The sequence below is a fragment of the Musca autumnalis genome, unplaced genomic scaffold (assembly GCF_047663935.1).
Source record: "Musca autumnalis isolate F117 unplaced genomic scaffold, ASM4766393v1 scaffold_3, whole genome shotgun sequence".
Taxonomy (NCBI): domain Eukaryota; kingdom Metazoa; phylum Arthropoda; class Insecta; order Diptera; family Muscidae; genus Musca; species Musca autumnalis.
Window position 1 is genome coordinate 201398355 of NW_027411866.1, and position 23435 is coordinate 201421789.

The 23435-nt window shown below is 35.7% G+C and overlaps 1 protein-coding gene across 7 annotated transcripts in view; it reads left to right on the forward strand.

Moving 5' to 3' along the window:
• Window positions 1-23435, forward strand: part of rg (A kinase anchor protein rugose) — a 351680-nt gene that overhangs the window by 82088 nt on the left and 246157 nt on the right. The window contains exon 1 of one of the 7 annotated variants that reach the window (XM_073976283.1): window positions 1770-2221. The exons of 5 other annotated variants lie outside the window; for them this stretch is intronic. In XM_073976283.1, coding sequence (XP_073832384.1) covers window positions 2186-2221 — 36 coding nt within the window. In that variant the 5' untranslated portion in view covers window positions 1770-2185. Of the gene's footprint in view, window positions 1-1769; window positions 2222-23435 lie in introns of those variants that run through there. One more of the 7 variants, XM_073976282.1, reaches the window with a different exon arrangement.

A 23435-nucleotide genomic window follows, 5' to 3' on the forward strand; every position in this document is an offset into this window, starting at 1 on the left:
AACTACGTAAATCCTCCCCTATCAGATTCCACCTCTATCCGTTCAACCAAATCCAAATTGCATCAAATTTAGAACCATTTATTACTTTTCGTACACATAAGTACGAATTTTTAAATGTACCTCAATCCTATAGTTCAACAGTAATCTTAATAGAATCCGTTCTGCCAAATCCAAGTAGTACAACATTCAGTACTAGTTAGTACTTTTCTTAAGCAAATGTCAATCCGACACTCCAACATTATCCGATCACCCAAGTCCAAGTAGTACCAAATTTAGTACTATTTGTCCACATAAGTACGTATTTTTAAAACTACATCAATCCTATATCCGAACAATACTCTTAATTCCAAATTTCAGGATTCCAGGTCTATCCGTTCTCTTAAATCCAAATAGTATCAAATTTAGTACCATTTAGTACTTTTCGTATATATAAGTAAGAATTTCCAAAACTACCTACATATCTCAATCCGACACTCCAACAGCAACCTTAAATATAAATTTCAGGTTTACAGCTCTATCCGTTCACCTAAATGCAAATTGTACCAAATTTAGTACCATTTAGTCCTTTTCGTACAATAAAGTACCAATTTCCAGAACTACCTTAATCCTGTACTCCAACAGTAATCTTAATTTCAAATGTCCGCATTTCGGTTCCATATGTTATCCAAAATCCAAATTGTACCAAATTAGTATAATTTACTACTCTTCGTGCAAAAAAGTACTAATAACCAACACCCAAATTTCCCATACTCCAACTGTAACCATTATTCCAAATTTCATATTTTCTGCTATATCCCTTCACTCAAATCTACATTTTATCAATTTAGTACTATTTATTGCTTTCCGTACAGATAAGTACTAATTTTTAAAACTACCTCAATTCTATACTCCAACAGTAATTGTTATTCCAAATTTCAGTATTTCAGGTCTACCTGTTCCCCAAAATCCAAATAGTACCTAATTTAGTATCACTTAGTACTTTTAGTACACATACACAACTACTAATTTTCCAAAAACCCAGCCTTATATCACCCCTACTCGAAATTTTTCTGAAGTCTGCAATTTTCATAACTTTTTTTAAAAAAGGAGAAGAAGAACAAATTCCGAAATTTTGATAATTTAGTTTCTTGTTATAGCGGAGGACCTGTAGCATGAAGGTGTTAGATCGATAACAATTATCGGGCCTTTTACCGCACCAAACATCAAAAATTTTCACAATAACGCATTACTTTGAATTGCTTGTTTACTTTTTGTATGTAATTTTATTCACAATAATGCATTGTGACAACAAGTGTGATAATCAGCTGTTTTTGCCGTTGTACCTGTATTATTGTGCCATGACCTGTAGTGTATGTTATTCCCCGATTAACCTCATGTTGTTTTGAAATATTTCACCATTATCGATAACTCTGAATTTCCGATAACTCACACCACTTCATCGATACGAATTTTTAACTGGAACAGCACCAAATACTACCGTATTTTCCAACCCTGCATTTTAATTTATTGTTATATCTGTGGTTTGTGAGTGTGTCACTGTTACCATGACTGCATTTGAGAGTAATTTCTTTAAATCCGAAAGGGGGGTTGTAGTCGGTATCTTTAACATACCCACCCTCAAGTTAACATACACACATTTTATAACACGGTGGCATTAACCTCCCTCTCTCCCTTCTCTCGCAAACACTCTCTTCCTCCTCTCGCGTAGTGTATTTTGATATCATATTTTTAAAGTGGTTGATAAATAACAACATTTTACTGTTTTTTTTCTTACTCTCTCTTGCTGTCCCATTTGCCGGTCTTCTTTTGTAAATTCTAACTTTAGTGAGTGTGTCGCGTTCTAGTTGGAATTTGTGAAAACGGAAACAGAGAAAAAAGAAAAGAAAAAACCAAAGAATATAATTAACAAAATTTATTATTAAAGTTGAGAAAAAAAAGCAAAAACAAAAAACAAAATTTATTTATAACATTTAATTGGTCATTCGGGAGTGTGTTTTTTTCATACGAAAGGAAAATGTGCCAAAGATTTGTGTGTTGTTGTCGTTTGTGTCATTAATTTAAATAAAATAATGGTGAAAAGTTGTGTTAATAAAAAGAAAATTTGATTACAATAATTGGAAAATTTAAATGCAAAGTTAAATAAATATTTTTTTCTGACGTGGAATGTAAATTATTGAATTTCACAATGAAGGAGTTAAGTGCAAGACTTGTCATAGAAAAGGTAAATTTCCAATTGAAAATGAAAGGTGTTTCTGTTTTTGTTAGAACAATTGTGCCATGTACTGTTGTTGCTGTTGGTGTGGTGCTGATAAGATAACAAGAACGAAACAACAACAACAAATATAAATAAATATTTATTCTTTAATTAAATATAGAAACATTTCGTGTGATATATTCAGTTATAATACTTTTGAACTAAATTTAAAGAAAATTTATAAAAAACCGTAAAAATACAAAAATGTCCTTATAAATCCCACCGAAAAAATAACCCACCCCCAGTTTGATAAAGTTTTCTTCCTCGTTTTTCAATACAACAATACAAACAAACAATACAAACAACAATACATACCCCAAAAACATATTTTTTGTTTTACAAAATCCGGAAAACACTCATCTGTAAATACAACAAAAACAGTGTGCGTCTGTCTGTATGTATATGTGTTTTTTGCTCACTCTTCGTTTACTTCTTCTTGCGTTTTTTGTGGTGTCTCGTGTACGGTTGCTTCCTATCTGTCTTTTTAAACATTTAATGGTGGTTGTGTTTTGGTTTTTGTCCTTTTGCGTACCATTAGGTTGCCTTGTTATTGGTATACTTTGATATCCTTGCGTTGCTGCCAATAATCCTGGCGCCATTCAATATATATTTTTATGGCGATGACATTCTGAGGTTGTGTCTCCATAAGTGTTGTTTACAACTCCACGAAAATGCCAAGATTTTTTTTATTGCTTCCCATGGACAATCAGAATGAACCTCCAATATGAACATCATTTGTTAATGGAATCTCTTAAAATATAGATAGCTTTTTATGGCAGATGCAGATTTTATGATGATTGTTGGAGCTATATCTTAAACTTAGTACTGATTGCAGGTTGTGACAAAAGTGTATATGGATAATAACACTAATTTCAAAATTATCAAAAAGCTGATTGCTTGGCATTGATTTCCAAGCCAGACAGCATCACATTTTCAACGGTAGCAATTAGTACTGGTATGCGTAATATTGCCGACACTACTTGAGTATTTCAGCCATTCAAAACTTCTCTACAATTAGTGCCTCAAGTTCGGACTCGGTTACGTATTTTTGAGCAAATATGAATCAGGGTACACTCATTGGAATCAGAGAAGTCTCCTTTTTCTCTTCACTCATGTTTGTGGGAAGATATGCATGTAAAAACTTTGTTCAGTTTCACCAGTCCGAACTTTTTATACCATACACTATGATAAAACCCTCAAACATGTTACATGACTTACTTAGGTAGTAATATTGTACACAGAATGTTTTGTTCCGAACTAAGAATATATTCCCAAAAGTTTTTTTTTACTCTTCTTGTCCGGTTAGAGATTACTTACTAACTTAGCTGTCCCATTACAGAACAGTTTTTCCATAGACCGAACTAAGAAAAGATCTCCAATTCTCTCAGTTTAGTGCTTCGCTTTTTGGAATACCGCGCCTTGTCATCTCTTCATCCACTTGTTTGCGTCATCTATTCTTTGGCCTGCCAATTCTGCGTGCACCACCATGTGGCTCGAATCTGTACGCCTTTTTAGCGGGTTCATCATCGCTCATTCTTATTATATGGCCTAGCCAACGCAATCGCTGCATCTCGATACGTTTAACGATATCGATGTCGTTCTATAGCAGATACAGCCCGTGGTTCATACGACGTCGACATTCACCGTCAACGCAGATCGGTCCGTAGATCTTTCGAAGAATTTTTCTCCCAAACACGCCAAGCACTGCCTTATCTGCCTGCGCAAGTACCCAGGTTTCGTAACCATACATCAGCACGGGTAGTATCAGTGTTATGTAAAGCGATATTTTTGTTTGACGAGTTATGGCTATGTTTTTAAAGTGCTTACTTGAGCCAAAGTAGCATCTGTTGGCCAATACAATTCTTCTTTTTATTTCACAACTGATGTCGTTTGTTGTGTTTACGGCGGTGCCGAGGTATACGAAGTCTTTTACTACCTCAAAATTATAGGAACCAACTTCAACAGTTGATCCGATCTCAATGGACGCATTGTGCGTCGACACCATCAACTTGGTCTTCTCACTGTTTACCGCCAGACCCACTTTAGCAGATTCTCCTTCGACCTTTATAAAGGTATCAGTTACTTCTTTTACTGATCGGCCCACTATGTCTATATCATCAGCATAAGCAAGTAACATGTGACTATTGGTGTAGATTGTGCCACTTCTTTTGACGTTTGCCGCTCGTATAACCATTTCTAGCAGGATGTTGAAAAAATCACACGAAAGGCTGTCTCCTTCCCTGAAACCTCTTCTGGTACAAAACTCTTCGGAGAGGTTCTTTCCTTTTTTAACTGAAGATTATGTGTAAGTTAAAGTCATTTTACAAAGCCGAATGAGCTTTGCGGGGATACCAAATTCAGACATGGCCTGGAATACCTTTGAATGTAGCGGGCTGTCGAAGGCTGCTTTATAATCGACAAAAAGGTGGTAGGTGTCGATCTGCATCTCTTGGGTCTTCTCCAGGATTTGCGGCAGGGTAAATATCTGGTCAATGGTGGACTTGCAGGTCTAAAGCCGCATTGGTATGGTCCAATTATTTCGTTGACAATGGGCTTTAGTCGTTCGCACAATATTCCTGACACGATCTTGTAGGCAATCGGGAGTAGACTTATGCCCCTATAGTTAGAGCATACAGTTTTATCTCCTTTCTTATGGACGGGGCACAGGATACTCAGGTTCCAATCATCGGATACTCGTTCTTCCTGCCAGATGGTGCTAACTAGCTGATGAATACACCTTATCAGCGTGTCGCATCCGGTTCTGAACAGCTCGGCTGGTAAGCCATCGGCCCCTGCTGCCTTATTATTCTTCAGCCGGTTTTATGCTGTCTTTACCTCATCTTGGCTGGGCGGTATACATTCAATACCATCTTCTGGGATTGGGTTTGTGGTATCTTCGTCGTCTTCGCTACTATTGGATACCAACAGTTTGTGAAAAATGCTCTTTACATATCCTTAGCACACTATCTGTATCAGTTACCAGATTACCTTGCTGGTCTCTACAGGATGAGGTGTCTGTACCAAAGCCATCAGTTTGATGTTTCACTCTTTGGTAGAATTTTCGGACTGGCTTCTGTACTTCTCGATTTTTTCACACTCCTGCTTTTCCATCTCTCTCTTTTTCCTGCGGAAAAGACGTTTCTCCTCTCTCCTTTTCTCCCGATATTTCTCTCGTGCGCTCTCGTGCGGATTGTAAAGTAGCACTATATGCCGCATTTTTCCCTTCGGTAGCAGCACGACACTTCTGGGCCCTATTCCACGAAACAACTTATCAACTTTTCACTTTGCACTTAGCAATATTTTTGAAAGTTTTCACATTTTTGTTTTCCACAGAACCGTTATTTTTGGTAAGTGATATGTTAATTGAGGGCCTAAGTCCTTAAAAAATATTTGTCCTCTTTTTAATTTCTGTTCCACCAACGTTTTCTTCTGCGTAATTTTGATAAGTGCAAAGTGAAAAGCGATAAGTTGTTTCGTGGAATAGGGCCCTGGTCATACCATGGTTTCCTTGGTGGAGGTCTCTGGTATCCAAGCACTGATTTTGTGGCTGTTTGCATGGAGTCTGCAATACATTGCCATTGCGCTGATATGTTATCGGGATGAGGAGTGCTTTGATTAAGCAATTGGGCTAGTTGAGTGAAATATGCTGTGGCTATCTGTTGTGATTGCAGCTTACCGATGTCTAACTTTCGTGTTGTGTCTGTTCGTACTTTGTTTGCTACGTTTAACCGGGTGCGTACTTTTGCTGCAACTAGGTAGTGGTCCGGGTCTATGTTTTGTCCTCGGAACGAGCGCACATCCAACACGCTCGATGAATGTCTTCCATCTATCACAACATGGTCAATTTGATTTCTCGTTTTCTGATCTGGAGACAGCCGGTGCCCTTATGGATGTCGAGATGTTTAAATCTGGTGCTGCTAACTACCATGTTTTTTGCCGCTGTGAAGTCTATCAGCCTCATGCCATTGTCAGATGTTTCATTGTGGAGACTGAATTTTCCGACTGTTGGGCCAATGATATTCTCCTTTCCAATTTTGATATTAAAATCGCCTAGTAAGTTTCAATCGGTCATAAGTTTCTTCTAAGCGCTCGTAAAAATATCTTTGGTCTGTTCGTCCTTGTCTTCAGTGGGGGAGCATGAGCGCAAATAAAGCTGATGTTGAAGAATTTTGCTTTTATTCGAATTGTAGCAAGTCTTTCATTCACGGGTGCGAAGCTGGAGACCAGGTGTTTTAACCTCCGACCAACTACAAATCCGCAACCAAACTCATACTTTATGTCATGGCAGCTATAATACAGTGCGTCACCTTTAGGTGTTGTTGTGACGCCTTTCCCGTTCCATCGTATTTCCTGTATGGTAGTAATGCCGGCCTTGTACTTTTCAAGTACATCTGCCAATGCGTAAACTGCACCTTCTCTATAAAGTGTGCGAACATTCCAGGTGCAGATTCGCAGATCATGGTCCTTAAAACGTTTGCGAGGGTCGTTAACTTTAGAGGGATTTGTTTTTCTTTTCTTTTGTTTTTTCATAGTAGGCTGCTTTTTCTAGGGGAGGGTTACTAACCCGACACCCAAACCCAAGTTTTTAACGTTCTTATGCGTGAACGCGCGGCACATGTTAGCTCACTACCTTTAACGGGTGTTAAAGGCAGCTCCCCAGGTGACACCACCGGGAGGTCATTGTCCATTTGCCATGTTAAAGCCGTTCAGGACCGTTCCTTGGTATCTTTCATCCCCTACGTCACTTAAAGTGTTCCTTAAAATAACAAATTTTTTCTATAGAAATCTATCCCAATTTTTTCTTAAAAAATCCAGTTTTTTTTTGTCTAAAATCCACAAATTTTTTTATACCGCGATTTTTTCAAAAAAAATTTCTTACTAAACTCAACTTTTTTCGTAAAGTTTTTCAATTTTTTTTTTAAAAAATTCACATTTTTTCTGAAAGTCTCCCAAATTTGTTTTGTTTACAAAATCGTGAAAGACTTTAATTTATCACCTTAACCATATCAGGGATTGGTAAGTCGACTTTCGATTAATCGATTAGTCGACTTTTTGTAGTCAAAAGTCTAAAAATTAAAGTCGAGTTTTGAGTGGAGGGAAAAATCGCATAATCGATTATTTTGTGATCGATTTTTTATTTTGTCCATAGATTTTAGTTAACTTTGGCGGTTCTACTGTTTTATGATAGCTACAAAATCAGCAAGAGATCAAAAGTAAACTCGAAAATCGACGAATAGTCGATTATAATCGATTTTCTGCGTTTACCAAAAAGTCGAAAGTAGAGTTTTAGGACAATTGAAATAATCACCATACAGATGAATCGCACTTTAGACCCAAATCGAAAAAACGAGAAATCGATTATTGCTTTGCATTACCTATCCCTAAGCGACATATTTGCACTTTTGCGCCCACTGGACCTCTAGGCGCTCGATTGTTTATTTATTCCCAATGATCCAATGGGTGCCAATGTGGGGCAGTAGTAAGCCTACACACTGAATGTGTGAATTTTTTGACAAATGTTCCGATTTCAGGTATTTTGAAGTTTTATACAAATGTTCAGCCCAAATTGACTGCAGTTCCTAGGAGCCAAAAATTGTGGTCATATGTGGGTCCACGATTTGGTACAGCCCGCGTAAGCTGTACAGTCCGATTTCAAATTCTTTGAAGTTTTTTTGCTAACTTTTGCTAACATTTGTGGTTTCCAGTGGTCAGAAAACTTGTCCACCTAAAATTTTGGACAGAATTATGTCGTTTTAGTTCTGAATATTTCATGGTGTAGGATGTAAAAAGCTCATCGAGGCCGAACTTAACGCTTTTTTATTTATTTTTTATTTTTATTAGACAAATACATATGATTTAGATATATGAACTGCACAGCCCGTTTATTATACCCTCAGCCTTTAGGCTATGAAGGGTATATACACTTTCATACGGGCAAAATGTGCCTCATCGAAATAATGGTTTTAGACCCCAAGTATGTTTGGACGAAATGTGTTTCAGACAATTTGGAGTCGAGTGAGCAATGTCCGTCCGTCTGTCTGGCTGGCTGGAGCGCACGATAACTCTCGAAGGGATGAACCGATTCGGTTCAAATTTTGGCTTTCGTAATATTTTGTCCAAACTTAGTTTAAGTTCGAAGATGAGCTATATCGGTCCACTCCTTCCGGTACCTCCCCCACAAAAGTTCGAAAATGTTCGGAAAATTTGTACGCACGATAACTCTTGAAGGGTGTAACCGATTTGGTCCATACTTTGCCCATTGTGGAGCGTGTACCAGACTTAGATCAGGTTTTAATATGGACTCAATCGGTCCACTCCGTCGGGTACCTCCCACACAAAATGTTGGAAAAGTTCAGTTTAGGAACATCTCTCGAATCGCTTTGATTTTTACTTTAGCAACTTGTATTCACTGCCCTCCATACGACGGTATAAGTTTCATCAGGGGCAAGTCCATACTTTCTGAGAAAATAGCCTGAAAGTTGCAAAAAACCCCTATGACACCGTGAGAGGAGGTTGGAGGGCAAAATAACTCTCGAACAGGTCTGCCGATTCGGTCCAAAGTTTGGCCTTAGTAATATTTTGTCCAAACATAGTTTATGTTCTAAGATAAACCATATCGGTCCACTCCTTCAGGTACCTACCCCACAAAAGTTCAAAAATGTTCGGAAAAATTGTGCGTACGATAACTCTTGAAGAGAGTGGCCGAATTGGTCCATACTTTACACATCCTAATATATCTACCAGATATAGATCAGGTTCAAATATGGACTATATTTGTCCACTCCATCCGGTACCTCCCACTCAAAATTTCGGATACATGTTCACTTTAAGACCTGCTTTCGAATCACTTTGATTTTTGTTGAAGCAACTTGCATTCGCTGCCTCAATTGCGATGGTAAAAGTTGTTTCAGGGGCAAGTTCATACTTCTTGAACAAACATCCCTGAAGTTCTAAAAAACCCCTATGGTACCATATATAGTGGCTGGAGATCCATTCTTTTTAGTATCTCATCCGCAAAACTTTTGATATTAAATCCTAATCAACATTTTTGTCAGTTCAAACGCCCAAAATTCTTAAAACTCCCTAAATACATGCGTTTTTTGGAAAAAAATTGTTTCAATATACACAGGCTGAGGGTATATCTCTGTCGGCAAAGCCGACTGATACTTTTTTGCTTGTTTTCCTACATATTACTTTTGTATTCGCTCTGAGCTACATTTATATCATAATCTCTGGAGACTTAATAATCATCACAAAAATAATTAGTATATATGTGTGTGTGAAACACCATTTGGTTTAATTTCTTTAACGCATTACAAATTCTTTGATTGCGGTATCAAACGCTCTGCAGCAGCATCTATAGCTTTTCCTAATGCTTACTTCGATTTCAGGGTCTAATGAATGTAAATTTTCAACATTAAAAATCCATTAGTAAACAGGTGGCGGTCGTTTTTGAGTACACCAAACATGATAATATCCTCGCTTTTATAAAATACATTTAATAACACTGCAAACAAAATTAACACCCACTTCAAAAAATTAAAAAAAAATTAAACAGAGGTCACTCGAACACCAAAAAAAATAATAATAATAATTATGGACATTACGTGTACATGCAGAGTAGCGCAAAAAAGTTCATTAATAAAAAAACGTGTTTAAGCATTTTTTCGCACAAATCCCTTTGGTCCTTGCGCTACCTACATAACATGAACTTTTTATCATTATAATGATAACACTTGCCCACTTCATCACCAACAGCAGGCGGTTTTCAGGAGATTTTTTTTTTAAATCTCTGGAAAGAACAATACTGTGTAACCCTGAAACCTCTACTTACCCCTTTTTATGAGCCATCATTGTTGGTTGGTATCATCTTTAGTGTCGCCATGAGAATACCATTAAAAATATCTGCTCCGGTTTTGTTACGCACAACTTGTGGTTGTTGCCGCCGCTGCTGAAAATCAAAGAGTAAGTGGAGAATGGGGGACAAAATTTATGGCATTCCCTTATTTCATACCAGGAACAAGGATGCGACATTGCTGCCGACGACAATCATGTTATGCCATAACTCTTACAAACCCATTGGCATGCGACCTTTGCTTCATCATCTTCTTCTGCTACACTTTGTGTGTCTAGTCATCATTTAATATAATTTGTGTATATTTTATACCTTTTTTTGCGACGACCATTATAATTTATGATGTTGTGAACAAAATGAGACGAAAATAAAAGCAGACCATGAACAACAAGAACAAAACATGGTATATGAACAAAAAATGAACTGGACATCAAACGAATATATCATGTTTCGTGTGCTTTGGATGATATTCCTTGCCATTAACACCATTTCAACCACCTGCCAAAGAACATTTGATTTTTAGAGACTGTAAACTGTTTGGTATTTTGGAGTGTTTCTTTAATAAAAATTGTATTTCAATATTTTGTTTTACCACTAAGATTGTGGGTTTTGAAGGGGTTTTCTTAAAGATCCTTCTTTCAAAGTGTTTTGAAAATGTATGGCAGTGGTAAAATATATTCTTTTTGGAAAATTATTCTGACTTAATATTTTATTGGGCTAGCCCCTAATACACGTTACATACATACGTATATATATTCGATGAAATTGCATAAGAATCATATAGGGTAAAGTCGCTAAGAATTTTTATATACTTTATTCAGTAGGTACGGAGGTTTCTCAAATGTTTGTCTTTTTGTTTTGTCTTTAACGTTTTTTCTATAAATGTTTCCAAAATTTTGGTCCACGGTTTTTCTCTAAAAGTCTCTGAACTGTTGGTCTTTAAAAAATCCACGTTTTTCTGTAAAAGTTTCTCAGATGTTGGTCTTTTAGAAATCCACGTTTTTTTTTTCTCTAAAAATTTCTCAAATGTTGGTCTTGAAAAACTCCAACGTTTTTGCTCTTAAAGTTTCTCAAATTCGGGCCTTTAAAAAATTTACGTTTTTCTCTAAAAGTTTATCAAATGTTGGTCTTGAAAAAAATCCACTTTTTTCTCCAAAAGCTTCACGTTTCTTTCTCCGTTTTCTTCACGTTTTTTTCTCCAAAAATTTCTCAAATGTTGGTCTTTAAAAAATTAACTTATTTCCCTAAAAGTTTATGAGTTTTTGGTCTTTAAAAAATCCACGTTTTTTCCATAAAAATTTCTCAAATGTTGGTCTTTAAAAAAATCCACGTTTTTCTCTAAAAGTTTGTCAGATTTTGGTCTTTAAAAATCCACGTTTTTATACCCTCAGCCTTTAGGCTAAAGAGGGTATTTACACTTTGATACGACCAAAAATGTGCCTCATCGAAATAATGGTTTTAGACCCCAAGTATGTTTGTACGATATCCGTTTCAGACAATTTTGAATAGATCTATCAATGTCCGTCCGTCTGTCTGTCTGTCTGTCCGTCTGTCTGGCTGGCTGGTGCGCACGATAACTCTCGAACGGATCAATCGATTCGGTTCAAATTTTGGGTATCGAAATATTTTGTCCAGATTCGATTTAAGTTCGAAGATGGGCCATATGGGTCCACTCCCTCAGGTACCTCCCCCACAAATTTTCAAAAATTGTCGCAAAACTTGTGCGCACGATAACTCTTGTAGGGAATAACCGATTTGGTCCATACTTTGCACATCGTGTAATTTCTACCAAACTTAGATGAGATTCCAATATGGACTCAATCGGTCCACTCCTTCGGGTACGTCCCACACAAAATTTCGGAAAAGTTCAGTTTATGAACTGGTCTCGAATCGCTTTGATTTTTGTTTACGCAAGTTATATTCGCTGTCCTCTATACGACGCTGTAAGTTTCATTAGGGGCAAGTCCTTACTTCCTGAGAAAATTGCCTGAAAGTTACAAAAAACCCTATGACACCGTGTGTAGTGGTTGGAGCGCAACATAACTCTCGAACGGATCTGCCGATTCGGTCCAAAATTTGGCTTTAGTAATATTTTGTCCAAACTTAGTTCGAGTTCAAAGATGGATTCTATCGGTCCACTCCTTCCGGTACCTCCCCCAAAAAATTTCGGAAATGTTCGGAACATTTGTGCGCACCATAACTCTTGAAGGAAGTAACCGATTTGGTCCGCACTTTGCACATCGTGAAATTTCTAAGAGACTTAGATAAGGTTCCAATATGGACTCAATCGGTCCATTCCTTTGGGTACCTCCCACACAAAATTTCGGAAAAGTTGAGTTTAGTACCTGTTCACGAATCGCTTTTTTTGTAGCAACAACCTGAGAAAATAGCCTGAAAGGCACAAAAAACCCCTGTGACACAGTGGTTGAAGCGCAAGACAGATCTCGAACGGATCTGCCGAGTCGGTCCACAATTTGGTATTTGTAATATTTTGTGCAAATTTAGTTTAAGTTCGAAGATATATCATATCGGTCCACTCGTTCAGGTACCTCCCCCACAAAAGTTCAAAAATGTTCGGAAAAATTGTGCACACGATAACTCTTGATGGGAGTGACCGATTTGGTCCATTCTTTACAAATCCTAAAATATCTACCGGATATAGAGCAGGTTCGAATATGGACTACATTTGTCCACTCCTTCGGGTACCTTCCAGGCAAAATTTTGGATAAATTCACTTTAAGACCTGCTCTCGAATCACTTTGATTTTGGTTGAAGCAACCTGCATTCGTTGCCTCAATTACGGCAGTAAAAGTTTTTTCAGGGGCAAGTCCATACTTCTTGAGAAAACAGGTCGAAAGTTGTAAAAACCCCCTATGGCACCATATGTAGTGGCTGGAGAGCTCGAACCGAATACTGCGTTCGTCTACACTTTGGATATTGTAATATTTCTTTGAATATTAGATGAAATTCGAGTGTGATGCTTATAGGTTCACTCCTTCCGGTACCTCCCCCACAAAAGTTCGAAAATATTCGATAAAATGGTTCGGGCGATTTCTCATAGACGTAGCAATCGATTTGGTCCAAACATTGGATTTCTAAATATTGTCGAAACTTGGTTTATGTTCAAATTTGTGACCTATCTGTCCAATCCTTGTGTGGGTGGTACAAATGTTAAACAGTTTTGTGTGGTTGGAGGATCATTTGTACATTTTTTACAGAAGGTTTTCCTAGTGGTCCTGTTTACAGCGATATTATGTTTTTCGTAGGCTAGTGCGATAAAAAAGCCATATCTATCGATATCCCCGCCAATTTTTGAGCTTTTTTTTTCATACGCCCAAAATTTTGAAAACCTCTCTAAATACATAAGATTTTTTTTGGGAAAAAAGTATTTCAATCCACACAGGCTGAGGGTAGTATATCTCTGTCGACAAAGCCGACTGATACTTTTTTATTTGTTCTCTAAAAGTTTCTCAGATTTTGGTCTTTAAACATCTACATTTTTTTCTAAAAGTGTTTCAAATGATGGTCTTTAAAAAACCCACGCTTTTCCTTTAAAGGCTTCTGAAATTTTTTTCTTCAAAAAATTCACGTTTTTCTCTAAAATTTCACAAATGTTGGTCTTTAAAAAATCCAAGTTTTTTCTCCCATGTTTTTCTCTAAAATTTCACAAATTTTGGTCTTTAAAAAATCCAAGTTTTTTTCTCAAAAAGTTTCTCAAATGTCGGTCTTTAAAAAAATCACGTTTTTCTCTAAAAGCTTTTAAGGTTTGGTCTCAAAAAATCCACGTTTTTCTGTAAAGTTTTTCTTTAAAATTCGTGAATGACTCGATCCATCGCCTTAGCGATATCTTAATTTTATATAATGTTAATTTTAAAATTTGTTTAAAAATGTTTTTCCTTGATGGATACACATACATATTTCACGTACATAGTCGATATTAATATTTTATAATAATATTTAATAATATTTTTCTTAATATTAAAATTTAAATCAATTGAAATTTCTTTCCCATTAAATTTGAACTTTAACATATTTCTTAATATTGATTTTGTTGAAATACATATTTGCCAAATATACGAGTTTATACATATTTCACATGATTTGTTTGATATTTTGTTATTTTTCATATATATTTCTAACATTTCTCAAAGAATATTTATATAAAACATTTAATATAGATTTGATTGTGCCATCAAAATGAAATGAAATCTTAAATGTAAATAGCAAATATTTTCTTATTTACTTCTTAAAGAACGAAAAAACACCCAACACTCACATATTCACAAATAGAACAGAATATAATGAAGCAGAAAGAAATAAAGAAAAACACATCATAAGTATACAAATTATATACATATCAAAGAAGATAAACAAACAAACAACAAAACATACTGTATGTATAAACTAAAAATAGAAAACAAAATCACTTGCAAGTCCGAAACACATCACTATAATCTCAATAGTAAAAGTATGCAAGGACCATAAAAAGACTAGATAGCAGCAACATTGCTATATAATATTATCCATGTCCATCATGCAGAATGTACATATGTACAAATGTGTGCTTAAAGTCAACACAAATGCAAAGCACTAAATACATATGTACCTACCTACACTGGGTGTGTAGGAAGAACGAAAAGTGCACTATCTAAAAGTGATTCTAATCCTAGCCTTTTTATATACTTTTAACAGTTTGCTAAACAAACGTTATCCATTGAAATACCATTTATACAATACTACACCGCCTCCCAACATATCTCCACACCTACCTACATACATACGTAAACACCTACTACTACTCACATTTCCTGCTTTCATGCTAGGCACTTAATATTGTTGCTGTTATCCTTTCGTCGTTATGTTTGTTGTTGTTTGTTTGTTTCTTCTTTTTTATATATGTTTTATTTATAATCATGTGCTAAAAGCCACACAAAGAGATCTAACAAAATCATTAGAGATTAATATATAAAAAGAACAGAGAAAACAAAAACAAATAATCTTGTACATACTCGTATAGTCGTCTATCCTTTCTTCAAAATGATTTTATTTTATATAGTTGTCATTATATACGTTTGTGCGCGTGTGTGACGTCATAATTATAGACAAAATATGCTATTTCTATACGGAAATCACTTTACTCAGTGCACTTAATGCAGATGATAGATTTGAACGAAAACAAAAATTGTTTAATTTAACAAATTTTATATTCAATAATTGATGTCGAAGATGTATTTCGTTAGTAGATTTTGTATTAAAAGTAAATAAGTAGATTAAGATAAGAAGAGGCATAAGAGGGGACTTATGTATATATTGAGCAAATTATGTTGCTACACTCAATGGGTACTAACCTTTGCTGCAGCAAGGTGATGGATAATACGAGTCAATTTTTTACAGCTTAGAGCTATAGAGAGCTCAATAAACTCGATAAATGATTTCCATCTATCTCAGAGTGACAGATTTGGTTTCTTGTGACTTGATCTTAAACCCCGCAGATAGACACTGGTCGAAACCTCTGATCTAGCGGCGTGAAAGTCAAAAAATTAAACTATAAAATTGTGAAATATTTTCCATTGTATCTATTACAGACACAACTTAATTTTTGTTGTTGTAAATATTCACTTAATTGTTCACTATCAAATACAAGAAATTTTGCTGCATCAGATTAAAAATGGGTTTTATGGGTTTCACGGTCTTGTTCCATAGAGTGCATCTTGTAAACTTGGCCGAACTTGGGTTCGATTATTTTTTGGGGAATTATATTGGACTCTCTGAATAAGGAATGACCACATTTTGGCTGCAAATATTTGGAAATCTTCTGATAATTGCACTTTTAAAATATACGATTTTGTTTGAAATTAATAGAAATTTAGCTTGAGAAAATTCTGCAAGTAGGAGTTCTACCCCCGGAGACACTAAAATACCATATTATAGCTAAATCTGCTAATAAATATGGGATAACAAGTAAAAATTCAACGAATCGGTGGTACCATAAAAGGGGGCTACATCGAAACATTAATCCATATTAAAAATGTTTCGTAAGAAGATTTTACACGCAGTGAGAACACGGAATGCAAAATTACAGCCAAGTCGGTTGAAAATGGGTCATGATATTTTAATTAAATTATCTGGAGGTTCGGTTACATGGGGACTATATAAAAACTTGCACCTATGTCAATAATTTTTGGTGCCAATGTTTGATGACCACTAAAAACCCTAAGTACCATATTACAGCTAATTTTTTACGGAAATGTCCCTTAAATCCTCATAATACCAAAAATCGGAAGGTACCGTTATTGGGGGCCGATTCCAAAACATTAGCCAATATTGATAATATTTGGTCCAATATTATCCACAAGCACAGGCTGAGTTTGTGCAAAATTTCAGTAACATATCTCAATTCGTTTGCAAGTTATTAATTTCGTGCCGCTAGATGTGTAGTTTCGACCACTTTGCGATAGCAACTACGCATTTTATACCCTCAGCATTTATGCTAAGGAGGGTATATACACTTTCATACGGACAAAACGTTCCTCATCGAAATAATGGTTTTAGACCCCAAGTATGTTTGAACGGAATCCGTTTCAGATAATTTGGAGTCGATTTAGCAATGTCCGTCTGTCTTGCTGGAGCGCACGATAACTCTCCCGATTCGGTCCAAAATTCGGCTTTCGTAATATATTGTTCAAACTGAGTTTAATTTCGAAGATGGGTCATATTGGTCAACTCCCTCATGTACCTCCCCCACAAAAGTTCGCAAATGTTCGGAATAATTTTAAGCAAGATAACTCCTGATGGGAGTAATCGATTTGGTCCATACGTTGCACAAAAGGAAACTTAGATGAGTTTCGAATATGGTCACTTTCGGTCCACTCCTTTGGGTACTTCCCACCCAAAATTTCGGAAAAGTGCAGTTTAAGGCCTGCTCGAATCACTTTGATTCTTTGTGCAACAACCTATATATTCGCTGCCCCCATTATGACAGTACAAGTTTTTAGGGGCAAGTCCATACTTCCTGCGAAAATGGCCCGAAAGCTATAAAAACCCGCTAAGGCACCATGTGTAGTGCATACAGCGTACTATAACTTTCTTACGTAAAAACCAATTAGATGCAAAATTTGGCAGAGGTAAAATGGTTCGCACGATAACTGTCGAAGGCAGTAACCGATTTGGTCCATACTTTGCACATCGCGATATTTCTACGAAACATAGATCAGCTTATAATATGGACTATATATGTCAACTCCTTCGGGTACCACCCACACAAAATTTTGAAAAAGTGCAGTTTAGGACCTCTTCTCGAATCGTTTTGATTTTTCTTGCAACAGGTTGCACACAAGGTCCTTATTACGATTGTACAGTAGGTGGTGCTTCTAGGGCCGGTAGGTGGTGCTTCTAGGTCCGGTAGGTGGTGCTTCTAGGTCCATTTAAACGGAGCAACCGATTTGGTCCAAACTTTGGATCTCGGAATATTGTGTCCCAACTACGTTTATGTTCAAAAGTGGGCCATATCGGTCTACGAGGATCCTTTAGAAATTTTTAGCGAAGGTACTCCTAGTGTCCCCGTTTACCGCGATAATATATTTTTCGTGGGCTAGTTAATGTTTCCTCTGCAATGGTCCAAAGGTCTAAATTATAAGTTATTAAATTATATGGTGCCAACTAAAGCGACTGGTCGGCGCGATATCTATCGAGAGGAGCGACTCCCAAAATAAGACCTACTTACCAAATGAACTATGTCGGTCCATTACTTTATGTATCTCCCCCGCAAAACTCTTGAGCGTCAATCCAAATCAATATTTTTGTCGACAAGTTCATACGCTTAAAATTCGGACTATAAACGCACAGTGGTTCAGAATCGTCAAAACTATAACTTTTGAACGGATAAAGATATTTTCATATTTTGTTTTTGTTTTTTTTTTTGTTTGACAGCTAACACCTTCCTACACATCAAAATCGACCATATTCGGTCTAGCGTTTGCAGAGGAATTCCAGATCAAAGTTAAAAATTTGAGTTTTTCATATTTTGAGTTTTTCATATGTTCTAACTATTTAGAAAATGGCAAACCCCAATAAGCACACCATAATAATAAAAAAACTTAAATTAAATTTTTTTAAAAAAAAAATTAAATTTTTTTTAATTTAAATTATTTCTAAAATTGAAAAAATACTCCTTGGGTTTTCTTCAACTCATATATTACAAAAATTCCTTTTGTGTGAAATGGATATACATAATTTATATAGGAAACGGTATGGAAACAAGTAAAAAGGTATCAGTCGACATTGCCGACAGAGATATACCCTCAGCCTGTGTGGATTTAAGTACTTTTTTTTCCAAAAAACTGAGGTTCGACAATATTTAGAGTACCATTTTAGCGAATATTTTCGAACTATTGTGGGGAGGTATCGGAAGGTCCACTCCTTCCTCCTTCGAATTTCATCTAATATTCGAAGAAATATTACCGTATTCAAAGTGTGGACGAACGCAGTATTCGGTTCGAGCTCTCCAGCCACTACATATCGTGCCATACGGGGATTTTTAAAACTTTCGGACTTTTTTCTCAAGAAGTATGGACTTGCCCTTGAAAAAACTTTTACTGTCGTAATTGAGGCAGCGAATGCAAGCTGATTCAACAAAAATTAAAGTGATTCTAGAGCAGGTCTTAAAGTGAATTTATCCAAAAATGTGTGTGGGAGGTACCCGACGGAGTGGACAAATATAGTTCATATTCGAACCTGACCTGTAAAGTATTGACCAAATCGCACAATTTTTTCGAACATTTTTGAACTTTTGTGGGGGAGGTACCTGAAGGAAGGAGGTTTATCTTCGAACTTAAACTAAGTTTGCAAAAAAATATTACGAAGGCCACATTTTGGGCCGAAACGGCAGATCCGTTCGAGAGTTATCCTATGCTTCACTACACACGGTGTCATAGGGGTTTTTTTTTGTAACTTTCAGGGTATTTTCTCAGGAAGTATGGACTTACCCCTGATGAAACTTGTACCGTCGTATGGTGGCAGTGAATATAAGTTGCTACAACAAAAATCAAAGCGATTTGAGAGCAGGCCCTAAACTGAACTTTTCCGAAATTTTGTGTGGGAGGTACCCGAAGGAGTGGACCGATTGAGTGAATATTGAAACCTTATCTAAGTCCCGTACATATTTCACGATTAACAAAGTATGGACCAAATTGGTTACTCCCTTCAAGAGTTATCATGCGCACAAATTTTCCGAACATTTAGAACTTTTGTGGGGGAGGTACCTGAAGGAGTAGACCGATATGAACGATAAGAAAAAGTGTTAAACGGAGGGAACGAGACGGGTACAAACGGGCTGAAAGAGGACATTTTTGCCGTTCAACTTATATGAGATTCGTAGATCCAGGATAACGTTGCAGACGATTGCACCTTCTCCATTTTCCATCATAGACCCTTCGGTCAAAATCTCTGTTCCGTCTTGTCCGGATAGGCCTCTCAAAGTTCATTAGCGGTGAACAGGGACGTACGCAAGGAGGGGAGGCATAGGACAGTTCATCTCCAACATGATAGTCTCTAAAGAGAGTAACACCGTCCAGCGATGGAAGAATTCAGAGATAGATTTTCCACTTATTCGTGAAGAAGACTAGTTCAGTCTTTAAAGGGTTCACCCCGCTAACATGACGAGAGCTTCCTTCAATAGGTCCCATATGGTTTGTGGGATTTTTCTACAACATCATCGGCATATGCGATGGTTTGGTGATCAACCAACAGTGGTGACAACACTCCACCTTATGTGCCCCTTGAGACGAACTCCCTAATTGAACTGTCGCTCATATGTGAACTGATTAAAAGTTCGTCAATCAACTTGATTAGCATAAATATATATGGATAGACTCCAACTCGTTAATAAAGGCTCTTTCTATATTTGCAATAGTGTTAGTTTCAGTTATCGCTATAATCTGTCTTGCAGACAGACATGAAATCTAGATCGACTCAAAATTTTCTAAAACTGAATCGATGTAAACATATATGGAGCCTGAAGCTAGGTGACAATTCTGAGGTTATAATTTACGTCGTGAAAAGGACATGTATCAAACATTCGTTCTCCCTAGGCTCTCGTAAATATATCTTGTCTTCGGTAAAAGCCAATAGCCGTAGTCACTGGTACTTTTAGCTATAAGTTTATTATAATTTTTAATTGTAATAAATACTTATATAAATAAATAAAAATTATCTTTGGTGGGGGTATGGTATCCAAAACTACAACGATTGCCTGTGTAGCCAAAAGAAATAATTTTTTTTCGCCTTTATTTTTCAGGGTCAAAAAATACAAATACAAAAGAAAGTCTTGTTTCTATCAAGTCTGCTTAGTGTCTTTGGAGGCCTTTTTCCATCACGAATTGTAATGTCTTCCAGTTCGGAAGGTTGATATATTGACAGTGGCTTAAAACGCTAAGACGTCGGCAACATTGTAGGTTTGTTGGATAGAAACCAGGTTCAAACCTCAGAATGATTTTGAGTTCAACGCTCACCGTCCCAAACAAATTTTGCTCAACCATTTCGTGTACTTAACAGTGGCTCAGATTACCTAACCAAAAAATCAGAAGATCGCATATTTAATTCCTACAATTGACTACGACAATGGACATTCGCGTATAAAACATATTTTTCTTAAAAAAAAGTTATTGCTAAACAGTTCTGGGGAAGCATAACCGCTTACAAATAACAGGGAACATATGAGGATATGTTGCCAAATCTGAAGCTATAGTTCTCCTCCGGCAGTCTACCTTGGTGAACAGTGCCAAATTTCACCAACAAAGTTTTTTCCGATAAAATCTGAAAACAATAACATTGGGCTTAAGTCACACTATTTTGAAAAATAAAGTTGTGGGGCTTCAAATGGTATTTAAATCATTATCCAAATTTCGAAACGAATTACTTGATATTCACACCATCAAATTTATGGCAAAGGTTTATTCGGAAGGTTCAAAATTGCAAACAACCATATATTTGTTCCGCGAGTTCAAACTTCCCGAAAAACCGTTCTTATATTGTAGAAGGGGACTTGTTCTGAACCCTTCTCAGCAAATATTGTATATAATAAATTGTATTATATTTCGGATTAGATCCCAGACCAGACGATTAACGTCAATGTTGGATATTAAACTTTCGTATAATACAATAAATTATATTTATTGAAAAAATCCCAACCGGACGATCAACGTCTAAGCTGGATTATTTCCAATATTTATTCGCCGAGGTAGTGAGGAAAAAAACAATTCCGCTTTATTTTCAAATAGGTCTTTATTCGTCAATAGTTGATGAGGAATGACATAAAATTAAACAATGTTCTGCCTTATATAGGTAACAAAATGAGTAAGAATAATAGAGTTGAGACTAAAAGTAATGAGAGTCACAGTAATGAGAGAGTAAACATTAATAATTGCAGAGTGAGAGTATTAAAATAAACTGAGTATTAGTTTGAGTATTGATTGAAAAAATTAAACGATAACTCTTTTGATTAATAAAATGAAATATTCTAAGTGATGTATAGTCACAAGAGAAAAGTAAATAATTTTTACAGTAAGTGGCGAAAATAGTCACACAATGCAAAAATAATCGAAATGATATAAAAACATTCACATTAAATACATAATAACAAAACAATATTAATGTAAAATAATAAACTAATATTGCTGCTAGACGGCATTTATTGACCAATCGACGAGAAAGCTTCATTGTTGTGGCTAAAGACTAATCCCACAAAAATTTGTAAAAATCCGCTCTAATTTTGATATAGGTCCAATATTTTGCGGATTTTGGATATTTTGGGTCCTGTATAGCTACCCAGCAAAAATACCCATTACAAATTGGCCTACTTTCTCATTATTTTAACACGGGCATGTCATAGGGAGTAAGTACTTATTTTTTGGCCACTAAAAAGTAGATAAATAAGTAGTTACTCCCTGGTTGCTTCAAGTCGTAACTACTTATTTAAGTACTTATATATTTACTTTTAAGTGCCAAAAAATAAGTACTTACTCCCTATGACATGCCCGTGTTAAAATAATGAGAAAGTAGGCCAATTTGTAATGAGTATTTTTGCTGGGTAAATCGATATCTGTTTATATTTATTTCCATATACATACATATAAATACGTAATATTTCATGCATAAATATTTTTTTACAAATCGTTTTATAAATGTTTTTTTTCACATACGATTTTTTATCCAAAGGACATCGTTGCTTTTTTAACTGTCATGACAATGTATATTCAAAAAGAATTGTTTTGTTCGCAATTTAATGGCGTTATTACACATATAAATGCAAACACACACACACGTACATTAAATTCGATATGAAATATTAAAATGAATTGCGACATTTTTCCAATGGATGAATCATTTTTTATTGCAAACTCATTGTCGAAAAATTTTCCACGTAGATTATACAACAGAATAATAATATTTGTGACATGTAATCGATGTCAAATGCAATGACGTTGCCATTAATTTCCATATGAATTGTCGAGTATTTAACATTTTATATTATTAAAATTAATAAATGCTGTTAATGATTTTAATAGGCATTTAATAATAATAAAAATATTTTAAAATATGATGTTAAAGAGACATAGGAAAAGATAAATTTATAATAAAAATACGCAGATTTAATTGGAAGAGCTTTTGTTCTGTCATTAACCCTTATTACATCAATTGTGAATACAAAAATGTTTGAATGTATCTGAAATTTTCCAGTGCAAAGAAATACAGTTGAAGCGGATCTGTTCGGCATGTTTTTAGTGACAAAATAAATTAACACATACCATTATAATATCTGCTGACATTTAAGGTAGAACTTAATTAAGTTATAGAAATTTCCATAGAATTTTCTTCCCATCTCCCACACATACACAACTTCGTATGGACACATGCCAGCCATAAGCCACGTGGCATATTCTTGAAATCACTGGAGAACAAAATTCTCAGAAATATATATGTTTGTACAAATAAAAGTTTATCAGAAACTAATTATGAAAATCCAATATTTGATTAAGATTTAGTATTAATTATGTAACGCCGCCACAGGTTACGTAGGCGATTATTGTTGAAAAGATTTAACAAGTATATTTTCGAATATATTTTCTGGGCAATTTACACATTACACCCCGCCCCCTAATGGCCCTGTATGTAATCCTAATGACGTTATATATGTGATTTATTGAAAAAAGATTTTTCACGTGTTTGCTAAGACATATTGTTTTACACGCACATGCTTGTGCCACGCATGCTTTTTGTTTTTTTTTTCTGACCAAAATAAATCATAATCTGTTTTTTGGTATTCTATCC